We start from the raw sequence: 11,580 nt of genomic DNA on the forward strand, positions 1-11,580 counted from the left end.
TTTTTACCAGTAACGCTTACACGCAGCGGCCTGTGAGGCCAGTCGTTAACAACTACGGAGTAGCGGCAATCCCACGCAGCGAATACTAATAACAAACGTCCAGCCGCCCCAATTCCCGTCGAGTCCACCCCCTGGCAGGCAGCCAGCCCCCACTTCCTAGCAGAAAGGATGGCGCTCATTCCCCCAACTGGCGGTACAGCACACGCTCCCCCCGGGGGCCAGGGGCACAACAGCAAGAGCTTGGTCGGTCATAGTTGATTGTCGATTGGTAAGTCAACATCTAGCCGGAAATGCACAATTTGGCGCACCAGGCATCAATCACGTTTGTTAGAGGTCCCAATTGCGGCCTGGAGTTAATGGGATGTCGTAAATGACATGACGGAAGGTAATGCTCTGCACTGCAATTACTAAGTTGTTTTTTTCTGTTGACCCTATTCTTATGGGCTTGTAACTTGGGCCGTGTTGTGCTCCACTATCTTACCCTCCTCTTTAGGCGATTTTGGTGGGGAACCCCTCGGTCCAGCGCCGAAAAGTGGGGAAGTTCTCAGGTCAGCTCCCAGGGCACCAACGAACGGACGACGGGCAGCTCCCTTGGAAGGCACAAGCTAGGGTCACAGTTGGCGACATTTTGTACGGAAGGTGGAGCTTCCCTAGGCGCGCGCTCCGGACACCTACCATCACCGTAGGTACACTTGTCGGTTTTTATTTTTATTTATTTGTATTAATCATTTTAAAAACCCTAGTGAAAAGCATAAGTAAAAAGTGGTGAGCAACCTTCTTTTGCTTTTTTAGTGCTGCTATTTCTGAAAAAAAAAATACTAAAGCAAGTCTTGCTGTGGCAAAAATGCGAAAAAAGTAAAGCTGCATGTACGACCTCCTTCCTCCTGCCTTGTTCCTTCCCCCTCTTCCCTCCTCGTGTCGGCCCTCGGGTATCAGTGATCACCACCTCTCGAGTCGTCACGTGGTCATCATTGTATCGCCCTTACTTCGAGAAATCCTCGAGGTTTGGTATTCGTACCTCCAAACAGCCTGATCCGGTCGTCTGGCTGCGATTTGGTTTTGTAACCAACTCCTGACGCTCCAAGATATGCCTTTCTACCCTCCGTCATGGGTTCCTCAGCTTCCCGAAATTCCTGACTCCATCTCATTGGAAACATTCATGTTCGACAAGCGATACGGTCGCCACCCAGTGCATCAGTCTCGCGCTCCGTTCACAGATGGACTCACCGGCAGGGCCTATAGTATTTTGGACGTGAAAGAGCGTGTTGACTTTCTCTCACGTGCTCTATCCAAGGAGCTCAGCTTCAAAACTCAACAAGGCTCAGAGTGGGACAAGGTGGTTGCATGCTTTAGTCTTAACTGCATTGACTATTTAACCCTGGCCTGGGCTGTCCATCGACTTGGAGGCATCTTAACCTGCGTAAACGCCTCGTACAATGCCGGCGAACTGAGGTTTCAATTGAAGGATTCCGGGGCCAAGGCCGTCTTCACCTGCCTCCCCCTACTCAAGACAACAATGGAAGCAGTGGAGGGAATCGGCATCCCCAGGCTTCGAATTTTCCTCCACGAACTCGCTTCGAGCATTACATCCGGCCTCTGCAACCCTGGCCTACAAACAACAGACGACTTGATCAGAGCGGGTGCCAAATTGCCTTCTTTCAAGCCTGCCGACTCAGATTGGAGGAAGGGAGATGGCGCGAAGCGGATTGCATTCCTTTGCTACAGCAGCGGAACTTCTGGTCTCCCCAAGGGCGTCATGATATCGCACAGAAACGTCATTGCTAATACCATTCAGTTCGTTGTTCATGGAATGCCGAACCGAGAGGCCATTAAGAAACAGCTCGGTGGGGGAGACTACACGGAGAGCTGCCTAGGGCTCCTGCCAATGTCGCATATTTACGGCCTGGTCGTTGTTTGCCATGTTGGTCCTTATCGAGGAGACGGAGTTGTCGTTCTTCCCCGATATGATTTCAAGCTTTTACTCCAGACTATTCAGGACTTCAAGATAGAAATGTTGTATCTCGTCCCGCCCATGATTCTTCATATGACAAAGCAAGCCGACATCGTCAAGCAATTTGACATGTCGTCGGTCCGGGCAGCCTTCACGGGAGCCGCGCCCCTAAGGGAGGATACAGCGAAGGACTTTCTAAGGGTCCTCCCCAACGTTGTGCTTCTCCAGGGTTACGGACTCACAGAGACCTCGACAGTTGTCTGCAAAACTGTGCCCGAGGATATCTATTTGGGAGGATCTGGCTCACTCCTACCTGGATATGTCGCCCGGATCGTTACTCCCGAGGGTGAAGAGGTGGAAGAGTACAACAAGACTGGTGAGCTTTGGGTACATTCTCCGTCTGTTGTTGTCGGATATCTCAACAACAAAAAGGCCACTGATGAGACGTTTGTGATTGCTGACGACGGGTTGCGATACATGAGAACGGGGGATGAGGCACTCGTGATGAAGAGTCAAGAGGGCAACGAGCACATTTTCATTACGGACAGAATCAAGGAGTAGGTCGAAGATGACGCGCTTTGCACTACACTGACTGATCTAACTGCATTCTCAGGTTAATCAAAGTCAAGGGGCATCAGGTTGCCCCAGCCGAGCTGGAAGGCCATCTTCTGACGCATCCCGCTGTGAATGACTGTGCAGTTATTGCAGTCCCTGCTGAACGAGAAGGGGAAGTACCAAAAGCCTTCGTTGTGAAAAAGCCTGGCGTCAAAGGGGTCGATGGTGACATCATTGAGAGCATCAAGAAGCATGTTGCCGATCATAAGAGTGATTACAAGCGACTGAGAGGTGGTGTAGAATTCGTTGATGCGGTACCGAGAAATCCCAGCGGGAAGATCTTGAGACGTCTGATCAGAGACACAGAACTGGCCAAAGCAAAGCGCGGGCAGGCCAAGATTTAAGTTTGTGGACGTGTCCGAGCAAAGGTTTGTTAGACTGCAGCAGCGGCAGTTCATGTATTTGCTACTTGAAACTTGCAATTTCCTCTTCCATGGTCTGATGCGGGACTGGACTCCTGCTGAGGTACAAGGCCCGGTCGTCCTGCTCACATCGTCGGGCTTGCGCTATCTTATTAAACTGTCGACACAGCCCCTAATTCTTCCGTTGCTCTGAAGACAAATGTCATACCGAGAACGAATTTGGTGTAACAACGACCGACGAGTTGCCGGGCATTCCGGGCTAACACGTGAAATGAACAAGGATAGGGCATGTATCATGACAAGCGTTCAATGAGGAGTTACGGTTGCCACCTCGGCCTCATCGACGTCGCAATTCCTCCCGAGAACTTACCGGCCACATTCTATAAGCTGAAACATGCCCTCAACAGCCCTCAGATTTGCCGATCATGCTGCTGGGAAGCGCTTGAACAAACGCGGCCACTTGGACGGCTACCAGCCGTGCCAACGCCAGTCAATTTGGCGTCGACGAATACCGTCGTGACAACTTCATTGACTGTCTACTGCCGTCTTCATTATGCGCTCAGCTTGGCTGCTGCGCAACCTCACAAGGCGTGGTAAGCTCCAGTCTGCCTTGCATCTGCCTCGCAAGCTGCTCACGCTACACTTGAAGTCTCGCCTACTCAAGTATATATAGCCTGCGTGCTGGCTTGAACTTTGTAGTCGTGAGCACAAACGACAACGGCAGTGCGGCAACACGACTCCATTCCTTCTCTCTCGCCGATGATTGTACAAGGCACTTGGGTACAGGTGCCAAACGAAGCCACTCGTCAGGCACTGCGTTTTGTTTGACCGAAGCAACGGAGCACAGGTATAAATGACAGCTACTGTCCTCCGCATCTTCAGGCTATTAACGTTACTACATCAATCGTCAACCTTGTTCTGCCGCCTGCCCTCCGCAAGACATGGCGACACCAGCTCAGGCATATACTGCTAATGAAGCCACAAATGCACGCATTCCTTACCGAGTGACAGTGACCCTCATTTCCAGGGGAACTAGGAGTGAATCGTGTTGCGTACCACGTATTCCAATCTTTTACAGGCATGAATCCTCAGCACTCAAGTCGTCCTTCGCCCATTCTGTCTTCGCGCCGCCTAGGCACCAGCCTCCAGCCGTGTCTTGAATCGAAGCATCAGCGGGCCCTTGTCCCAGATAATGAAGTTTCTCTGTTTCATGTGCCAATCATCTTGCCCTTCGAGTACCTCGAAGTCAAACCGGTACAGCATGCGGCTGATGACGACGCGCAGCTCGTTCATGGCAAGATTCTTGCCAATGCAATCTCTAGAGCCATGGCTGAATGGCCTGAATACTGCGTGATTGTCGTCTTTGAAACGCTCGTCGTAGAGTGGATGAGAGGGTGCCAGCCATCGCTCTGGAACGAAGGACTCTGGGTCTTTGAAGTGCCTGGGGTTGCGGAACGTTGCCCACTGGTAGACGGAAACCAATGTCTGAAACATTGTCAGTACTATATTATGAGGCAAACCGTACACGGAAGCAAAGCCGGAGATGCAGAGTCATTGGCTTACATTGGGAGGTATATAAGTTCCCTCGATAAAGTCGCCGGGGGAGACGCGAGCACTTGTTTCTGCGGCAGGCGGGTAAACTCGGAGAACCTCATTGATGCAAGCTTGCAGGTACTCAAGGCGTGAAGCATTTTGCATTGTAATTTTCCCCTCTGAGTTGAAAGCCGTTCGAATTTCCTTGGTCAACTCGGCGTATATCTGGGGATGCTTGTCCAGGTAGAAGCAGAACCCAGAGAGCGCCGACGCCGTGGTCTCGCTGCCGGCAAGAACAAGAGTGGCAGACGTCTCGAGGATTTCTTCCTCCGACATGCCAACCTGTCCATCCCTGTTCTTGCGAAGCATGTACGTCATGAAGTCCCTGCGGCCGCTGGGGGTGTCCTGGCCCAGCGCCATCCTCCGACGCGCCTTGTCCTTGGCGTGATTTCTCGAAGAATGCTGCTTTGTGCCAAACTTGCCGTTGAACATGGACAGAACCAATCTCAAGAGGGGGAAATGGGAAAAAAATCGCCGAATCATGACAAAGCGGACGCTCTCAAAGATGGACCTGACCCAAGGATGCACAGCGTGGTTTTCTAAGCTTGAAAAGGACTCGGATAAAGCCAGGTCACCGATTATATCGAACGTCGTGCAATTCATCCACTTGACCCCATTTACGACTTCCGCCTTATCAGCGCGGGTTTGCAGGCGCTCGAGGAGCAGGCCGACGTATTCCTGGATGACGTGTTCTTGCTCGGCGAGGTTGGCGTCGCTGAATGCATGGTTCAACTGGCGACGCTGGCGTCGGTGAATCTCTCTAGGAGCTACGATGATACTGTCCGCCTTGGCCTCGTGGGTGACGGGCATCTTTTCATATTCGGACTGGTCGGCTTTCCTGTGTCCAAACACTTGCGGCCAACCAATCTCGCCATCGACCATGATGTGATTGGGACCGATTCGAACGATGGGGCCATATTTCCGATGCAGTTCTGTGGTCCGGAAGATCCATCGCCCCTTGATGTAGCTCTGGTATAGGTAGGGGAGGTAAAAGATAGAGAAGAGGACAGGACCTGGGTACCCGGACAGCGGATGGAACCAAAAGCGGTATACGGCTTGCGCGATGTGAAAGGCAACGAACTGGCACAAGGTGGTTTCATGTAAGTGGCGAGACCGGACAATGCAGATGACCAGAGAAGAGAAGAGGTCAAATGTACCATAGAAGCAACCAGGGTCACCAGAGGGACAAAGTGTGTTTTGTCCCATTCGATGGGGATGGCAGTCAAGCTGCCCTTGACGGCAAAGACATCACTTGTGGACATACTGAGAAGCAGGACGTGATGCGCAACACAATGCCTCTGGAGCGATGAACGGACGACCGGGTTGCTTTTATGTCCGAGTCGGGCCGGAAGCCAGAATAGACTACTGACAGGCAGGGTGGGTGATATTCTCCCCTCAGCTCACTGTCAGATATCTCATAACCCAGTCGGTAAAAAAAGGCCCAGTACTCCGCGGGCCTGCCCGTGGTCTCGCCCGCATCGAGCTGCCGTCCGGACCGAGATGCGCGTGCTGCTGTGTGGCAATTGCACTTCGGACTTTTTGCCGGGTTACGAGATTTCCCAACAAGTCTCCATAATGGTTTACGCTCCTGGGCGAAGACTTGAGTATGAGACGGGTGTTCGGTGTACGACCAACTTTCGCAACACCAGGAATGAGAGTCAGAGTGACGTAGTATTCGGTGTTCACCTCATGGCCGATGGGCCGATTCGAGTCCTGTTCTGATGGCAGGCCGGCGCCCGTGAAGCTGCTGACGAGCAAGTCTTCCAAAGGTAAACACGTCTTGCAGTGAATTGAGGAAAGCACCAGGATTGACTGGCAGGATACTCCGTACAGGCAGCGGGATGCTAACTGCCTCTTCTTGAATCAAGCCAGGGATCGGGGATTAATGAAGTCCCCGGAGGCGGGTAAACCAGCCACCTTTTTGTTTCAGTGCCTCCAGTCCCTCCACAACTTGCTGCGGCGTACGGAGCACTCAGGTCTGGCCCTCATGCATGCTTACCCGACGATGTTGCGGCGTCTTGATTGCCAACGGCTACGGAGTAGTACCGTTTAGGCCATACAGAATATATCAGGCGCTACCCTACCGTCGAGGGATCTTATTCACTAGACATGATATGTGATGGGTCCTCGGGATGTCTTTCGCAGACGGTGTGCAGAGTCCGCGGGTTTCGGCCCAAGACTTTTCTCGGCTCCGATACGAGGCGAACCATGGTCCGCGTCAGCGCATCGTCAGCGCATGGACACATCATAACTTGAACCGGGAGACTAACCTTGGAGGCACACATGCAACAAGACCAGCATATATTAGGGCACTACGCACTAGTAGAGACGGATCATTGACGTCCCCGTCTCTGTTCTCGAGGCCAGGGCATTTCTTTTTGGTGCCGGCGAAGATAGCTCGCTGAGGAGGGTAGAGTCGAGCTGTGGCTTGATGGTAAGTCCCGATTGTCTCAGCTCAGTAAATTCTCTCCGTAGTTTGAGCTGTGGACGTACTCTGGATTCCAAAGCGAGAGACTTTGCTTAGTGCTGTGATGACGCACCGTTGTTCTTGGTGTTTGTCACTGAAGCGCAGGCCTGCAATCAACGTCTTCCAGCAAAGCCTTTCAATTGTTGGGATATTTCTAAGCATGACAGAAAGAAGGGCAAGTCCCAGATTAGCTTCTTCGGGACTAGCGACACTTCCCGTAAATCTGAGCATCGCCTTGATCGGAACCGGAACTGTCAAGGCCGACAAAATCCAGGCCAGTTACAGGCAACATGTGGGTAAGAGAACTTATATCGATGGGACTCCAGTGTGTTCTTGTAGGTATATCGATGCAGCAGTTCAACTCCAAGCTTGATGATGAACATTTTGCGGACTTGACTTGACTCTTCACGTCAAATGTGAAGGAAGACCAGGAGTCCAGGGCTTTTGTTCCTGTGCGTGGGAGGCGCTCCAAAGCGGAAGGAGCGACCCCATGCCGGGGGATTTCCGCACATTGGCGTGCCATCAACCCCGCCATCGACGTCGGTTTGCGGCGGCTACTCGGGCGGCGCGACAGGCGGAACAGAGGAAAGAGCTTCCGGTGCTGGAACAAGCTCAAAACCGTTGTTGCGGCCAAACAACTTTTTCGTCTTCTTTGAATAGAAGAACCTTTGCATCTAATCTCCGTCTCAACTCCATCCATCCTTTCGTCCCGAACAGTGTCCGGTCTTGCGGCTGCCATTACACATTTTACCATGTCGTGGCTCAACATCTCCCCCGACTCTCATTTCTCCGTTGCCAACATTCCCTTTGGCATCATTTCCACCGCAAGCGACGCGACAAGGCGCCCGGCCGTTGCTATCGGCGACTATGCTTTAGATCTCAAGGAATTTGCCAGCGGTGGCGGTTTCTCTGCCTCTCCCGACATCCAGAAGCACCAAGACGTTTTCTCGGCCCAGACTCTCAATAACTTTGCTGCTCTGGGCCGATCTTTCCATCGCTCAACTCGCGAGTACCTCCAGTCCATCTTCAGTGCAAACACCGAGAGCCCCCAAATTCTCAAGGACAATGAACAGCTCAAGCAAGCTGCGCTTTTGAAGCGCGCTGATGTTCAGAACCACCTCCCTCTCAGCATCGGCGACTACACCGATTTCTACGCCGGCAAGAACCACGCATACAATGTTGGCGTTTTGTTCCGTGGTCCGGACAATGCTCTGCAGCCCAACTATACTCATCTTCCTGTTGCGTACCACGGCCGCGCCAGTAGTGTGGTCGTCTCCGGCACTCCCCTCCGCCGACCTTGGGGACAGATTCTCAAGGACCCCAAGGCCGAGCCCAAGATCCCTACTCTGTCGCCCTGTCAGCGACTGGATCTGGAGCTTGAAATGGGCATGTTCATCTGTCGCGAAAACAAGCTGGGCAACCCGATCCCTGTCGACCAGGCTGAGGACTACATCTTCGGCTACGTCTTGATGAACGACTGGAGTGCCAGAGACATCCAGGCCTGGGAGTACATTCCCCTCGGTCCTTTTACAGCCAAGAACATGGGCACGACAATCAGCGCCTGGGTAGTCTTGGCTGACGCTCTTAATAATTCAAGGACGGCTGGCATCCCTAACGATACTCCTCTTCTGCCTTACCTCCAGGAGAAGAAGAAGGACAACTGCCTCAATATCCATCTAGAGGTTGACGTGACCAGTAAGTGCATTCGATACCCGCCCGCTCGCAGTTGAGTTCTCTTCTAACCCCTCACAGCTGCAAAGGGCAACAAGACCACCATCTCCAAGTCCAACTCCAAGAATCTGCTGTGGTCCTGGCCACAGATGATTGCTCACCACACCATAACCGGTTGTAACTTGCGTCCTGGCGACCTTTTGGGTTCAGGAACCATCACGGGGGACAAGCCCGGCAGCGAGGGCAGTATCCTGGAGCAATCACAAGGCGGCAAGGTTCCTGTCAAGCTCCAAGGCGGAGAGGAGCGCAAGTTCTTTCAGGACGGAGATACTGTAACTATCCGAGGATGGGCTGGTGAACAAGGCGCCTTGATCGGATTTGGTGAGGTGTCTGGCACCATCCTGCCAGCCCTGCCTCTGTTTTGAATATTTGCGTGATGTTTATGAAACGTGTGCAGATTAGTTGGTCGGCTCTGAATCACAGGGTAGAAGCAAGAATCGCCGAGGACCGCATTGATTCATCAATTCGCGTGATGCAACTCGTATTATTATGCCTTTTTTTTTTCATACCCTTACTCCTTTCTCAATTCTTCTGGGCAATCAGGCTGTACGAAGTAATGAGCCTTTTGCACCGCTGGGTGCGCACTCAAGTTGTCAAAGATTTTAGAAATCGTCGGAAACTGCGACAGGTCGACGCCGTAGCGTTGGGCATTCCAAAGGGCCGGCATCAGACTCGCATCCGCCATTGTAACATCGTCGCCCAAGGAATACTTGCCCGCCGAGTCCTTGGCAACGGCCTCGTATGCCGCCAGTCCATCGCCCATGAGATCCCTGTTCCACTCCTCCGCGTCGCCGCCCAAAGCCCTCACTCTCCGCATGATTCTCAAATTCGTGACGGGCTGCACATCCGCGGCGATGACCTGACACAGCGCCCGCACAGTGGCGCGACCCTTGGCATCGCTTGTCGGTGGCAGGGCCGGCACCAGGGGGTGTACTTCTTCGAGATATTCGAGCGCGGCTACAGACTGGCCAATTTTGAAGCCTGCATCCGGGGCGCGATTGGAGATGAGAAGGGGGACCGACGCAGATGGGTTGAGAGCTTTGTGCTCGGGCGACAGTTGCTCGCCTTTGAGAAGATTGACGGTGATTTGGTCGTAGGAGATGTTTTTGAGGTTGAGGATGATGCGGAGGCGAGCGGAGCACGAGGAGCGGTAGTAGGCGTAGAGAGTGTAGTCGGGCATTTCAGGCGATGATGTTGATCACGTTCTTTCGTTCTTTCTTTCTTCTTTCCTTCTTTCTTTCTTCTTTCCTTCCCGTCGTTGCTGTGTTGGACTCTACTCTTGTTCTGATTCCTGAAGGATGGATGCCCCGCGTCACCAGCTTAACAGCTTCATGGGCGAGTGAGAGCCGTTTCTAGCCTTGGGCCCGGGGTGTCGGCCAATCAGGGTGGGCTGTTGGCTGCCGAAAACGCGGAAAATGTCCCGGCAGCTGGCGCCGAATTTCGAAGTGGAAGACCTGTTTGACGCCTCTGGGCTCGAACTTGGACCGTAACATGCCTTCATTCCTCTGCGTCGTGATCAGCAATGTCTGGTGCGATTGGACTCCTGTCTCGACACAAAGCTGCGTCTCTGGTTGTCCCCTGAGATCCACGTCTCGGTATACACGACAGGTGGAAGCCAAACACCCATCAATGGCCAGGCCAGCGCACGGCCATCATCGATCGACTTTGGTGACGCGACTTGATAAAACTCCGCCAAAAGGCACGTCAGCTCATCGCGACAAGGGCGGCTAGTAGGCATTCGGCTAATAGAGCTCAAGCCGAACGGCATTGACGAATTCACCGCCCACAGAGCGCCAGCCCCTGCCAGCTGTGTGATGCCAATTGCATGGTGACGGGCCCGGAGAACAAAGAGAAGGGTACAATTCAACTGGGCATTTAATTGTTGCTCCGCATTCGCGGCGGAAAGGCGAGGCAACGAGGCGTGTGAAGGCGATGATGGGGCAATTTCCAGGGAAGACGTGGATGGCACCGCCGATCTTCCCAAGGGAACATGGGGAAGGACTGGTGAAGAAGCTTGGGTTCGAGAAGACGAACCTTACGCTGTTGGAGATGACGTTAGATTGGGCGTGTACCTCTCGGAAACGGCCGAGGAGTGTCTGGCATTCGCGACGCTGGCGGTCCTTTTACCTGGACTATTGCATGAGTATATGTGCGCTGCGAATAATTCGACATCTTTTCTGGATGCCCTTGCTCGCGTTCACGTTCCGCTTGAAAGACATCCCCACGGCGGCGATTTGACCCTTCTGCCGGATCAGCATGTCAGGCCCATTTGGAATAGTGTCGAAGTTGAGATTGCGCAAAGGAGAGCCGTCATCGATGGCCCGTATGCGGGCGACAAAGGACGAAATGCCAGTGTTGACGTGACAAAGGCTGCTGTCATTTTGTGCACAATCGTCTTTGCTGCTATCCAGCATACAATACCTGCAAATATGGATCAGGAAGAAACAAGACTACCCGTAAATCTTGCGGCCCCGATACCACGTCTCCTGAACCTTGCCTTCCAAAAGCCTCGCAGGATCCCAAACATGTCTATCACGGCAAGATTGGCAGCCTTTCCGGGCTCCAATCTGCCTACACGGCCATCAGCGGAGCAGCTATAGGCAGCATTTTGGGCTGCCGCAGCGGCGGCGGCCGCAAGACTGAGCGCGAATTCAGGGGTCGCCGCTCGTCCAGCTCCGGCTTTCGCCCCGACCGCCGCGTCGTCGCGGTGTACAAGTTCGGGAGGACGAGGTGTGACGCCGTAGGAGCATCGGTTCCAGTCGCAATGGTGGTCCCGTGCTCCCCGAAGCCTTTGTAGGGGAAGATGTGATCGCATCTTTTGGGGCCGAGCAGCTTCGGCCACGCCTGGAGGATGGACGGAT

General features: G+C 53.3%; 5 protein-coding genes across 5 annotated transcripts; 3 read left to right on the forward strand and 2 right to left on the reverse strand.

Annotated features, from left to right (window-relative positions):
* Positions 1–1,087: 1,087 nt before the first annotated feature.
* On the forward strand, positions 1,088–2,910 carry MAM_07067 (phenylacetyl-CoA ligase; the record flags this gene model as incomplete). Its single annotated transcript, XM_040825865.1, has 2 exons — positions 1,088–2,508; positions 2,565–2,910. 2 exons carry the CDS (start codon positions 1,088–1,090, stop codon positions 2,908–2,910), a joined length of 1,767 nt encoding a protein of 588 aa, XP_040676084.1.
* A 1,149-nt stretch (positions 2,911–4,059) lies between these two features.
* On the reverse strand, positions 4,060–5,783 carry MAM_07068 (cytochrome P450 3A17; the record flags this gene model as incomplete). The annotated part of the gene is made up of 3 exons (XM_040825866.1): positions 4,060–4,413; positions 4,492–5,601; positions 5,679–5,783. 3 exons carry the CDS (start codon positions 5,781–5,783, stop codon positions 4,060–4,062), a joined length of 1,569 nt encoding a protein of 522 aa, XP_040676085.1.
* Positions 5,784–7,740: 1,957 nt separating this feature from the next.
* MAM_07069 (Fumarylacetoacetase) lies at positions 7,741–9,084 on the forward strand (the record flags this gene model as incomplete). The annotated part of the gene is made up of 2 exons (XM_040825867.1): positions 7,741–8,683; positions 8,741–9,084. The coding sequence occupies 2 exons, from the start codon at positions 7,741–7,743 to the stop codon at positions 9,082–9,084; spliced, it is 1,287 nt and encodes a 428-aa protein (XP_040676086.1).
* Positions 9,085–9,230: 146 nt separating this feature from the next.
* On the reverse strand, positions 9,231–9,899 carry MAM_07070 (maleylacetoacetate isomerase; the record flags this gene model as incomplete). Its single annotated transcript, XM_040825868.1, has 1 exon — positions 9,231–9,899. The coding sequence occupies one exon, from the start codon at positions 9,897–9,899 to the stop codon at positions 9,231–9,233; it is 669 nt and encodes a 222-aa protein (XP_040676087.1).
* Positions 9,900–10,134: 235 nt separating this feature from the next.
* On the forward strand, positions 10,135–11,516 carry MAM_07071 (uncharacterized protein; the record flags this gene model as incomplete). Its single annotated transcript, XM_040825869.1, has 3 exons — positions 10,135–10,205; positions 10,671–11,175; positions 11,235–11,516. The coding sequence occupies 3 exons, from the start codon at positions 10,135–10,137 to the stop codon at positions 11,514–11,516; spliced, it is 858 nt and encodes a 285-aa protein (XP_040676088.1).
* Between the last annotated feature and the right edge of the window lie 64 nt (positions 11,517–11,580).

This window comes from Metarhizium album (assembly GCF_000804445.1).
Source record: "Metarhizium album ARSEF 1941 chromosome Unknown scaffold_27, whole genome shotgun sequence".
Classification (NCBI taxonomy): Eukaryota; Fungi; Ascomycota; class Sordariomycetes; order Hypocreales; family Clavicipitaceae; genus Metarhizium; species Metarhizium album.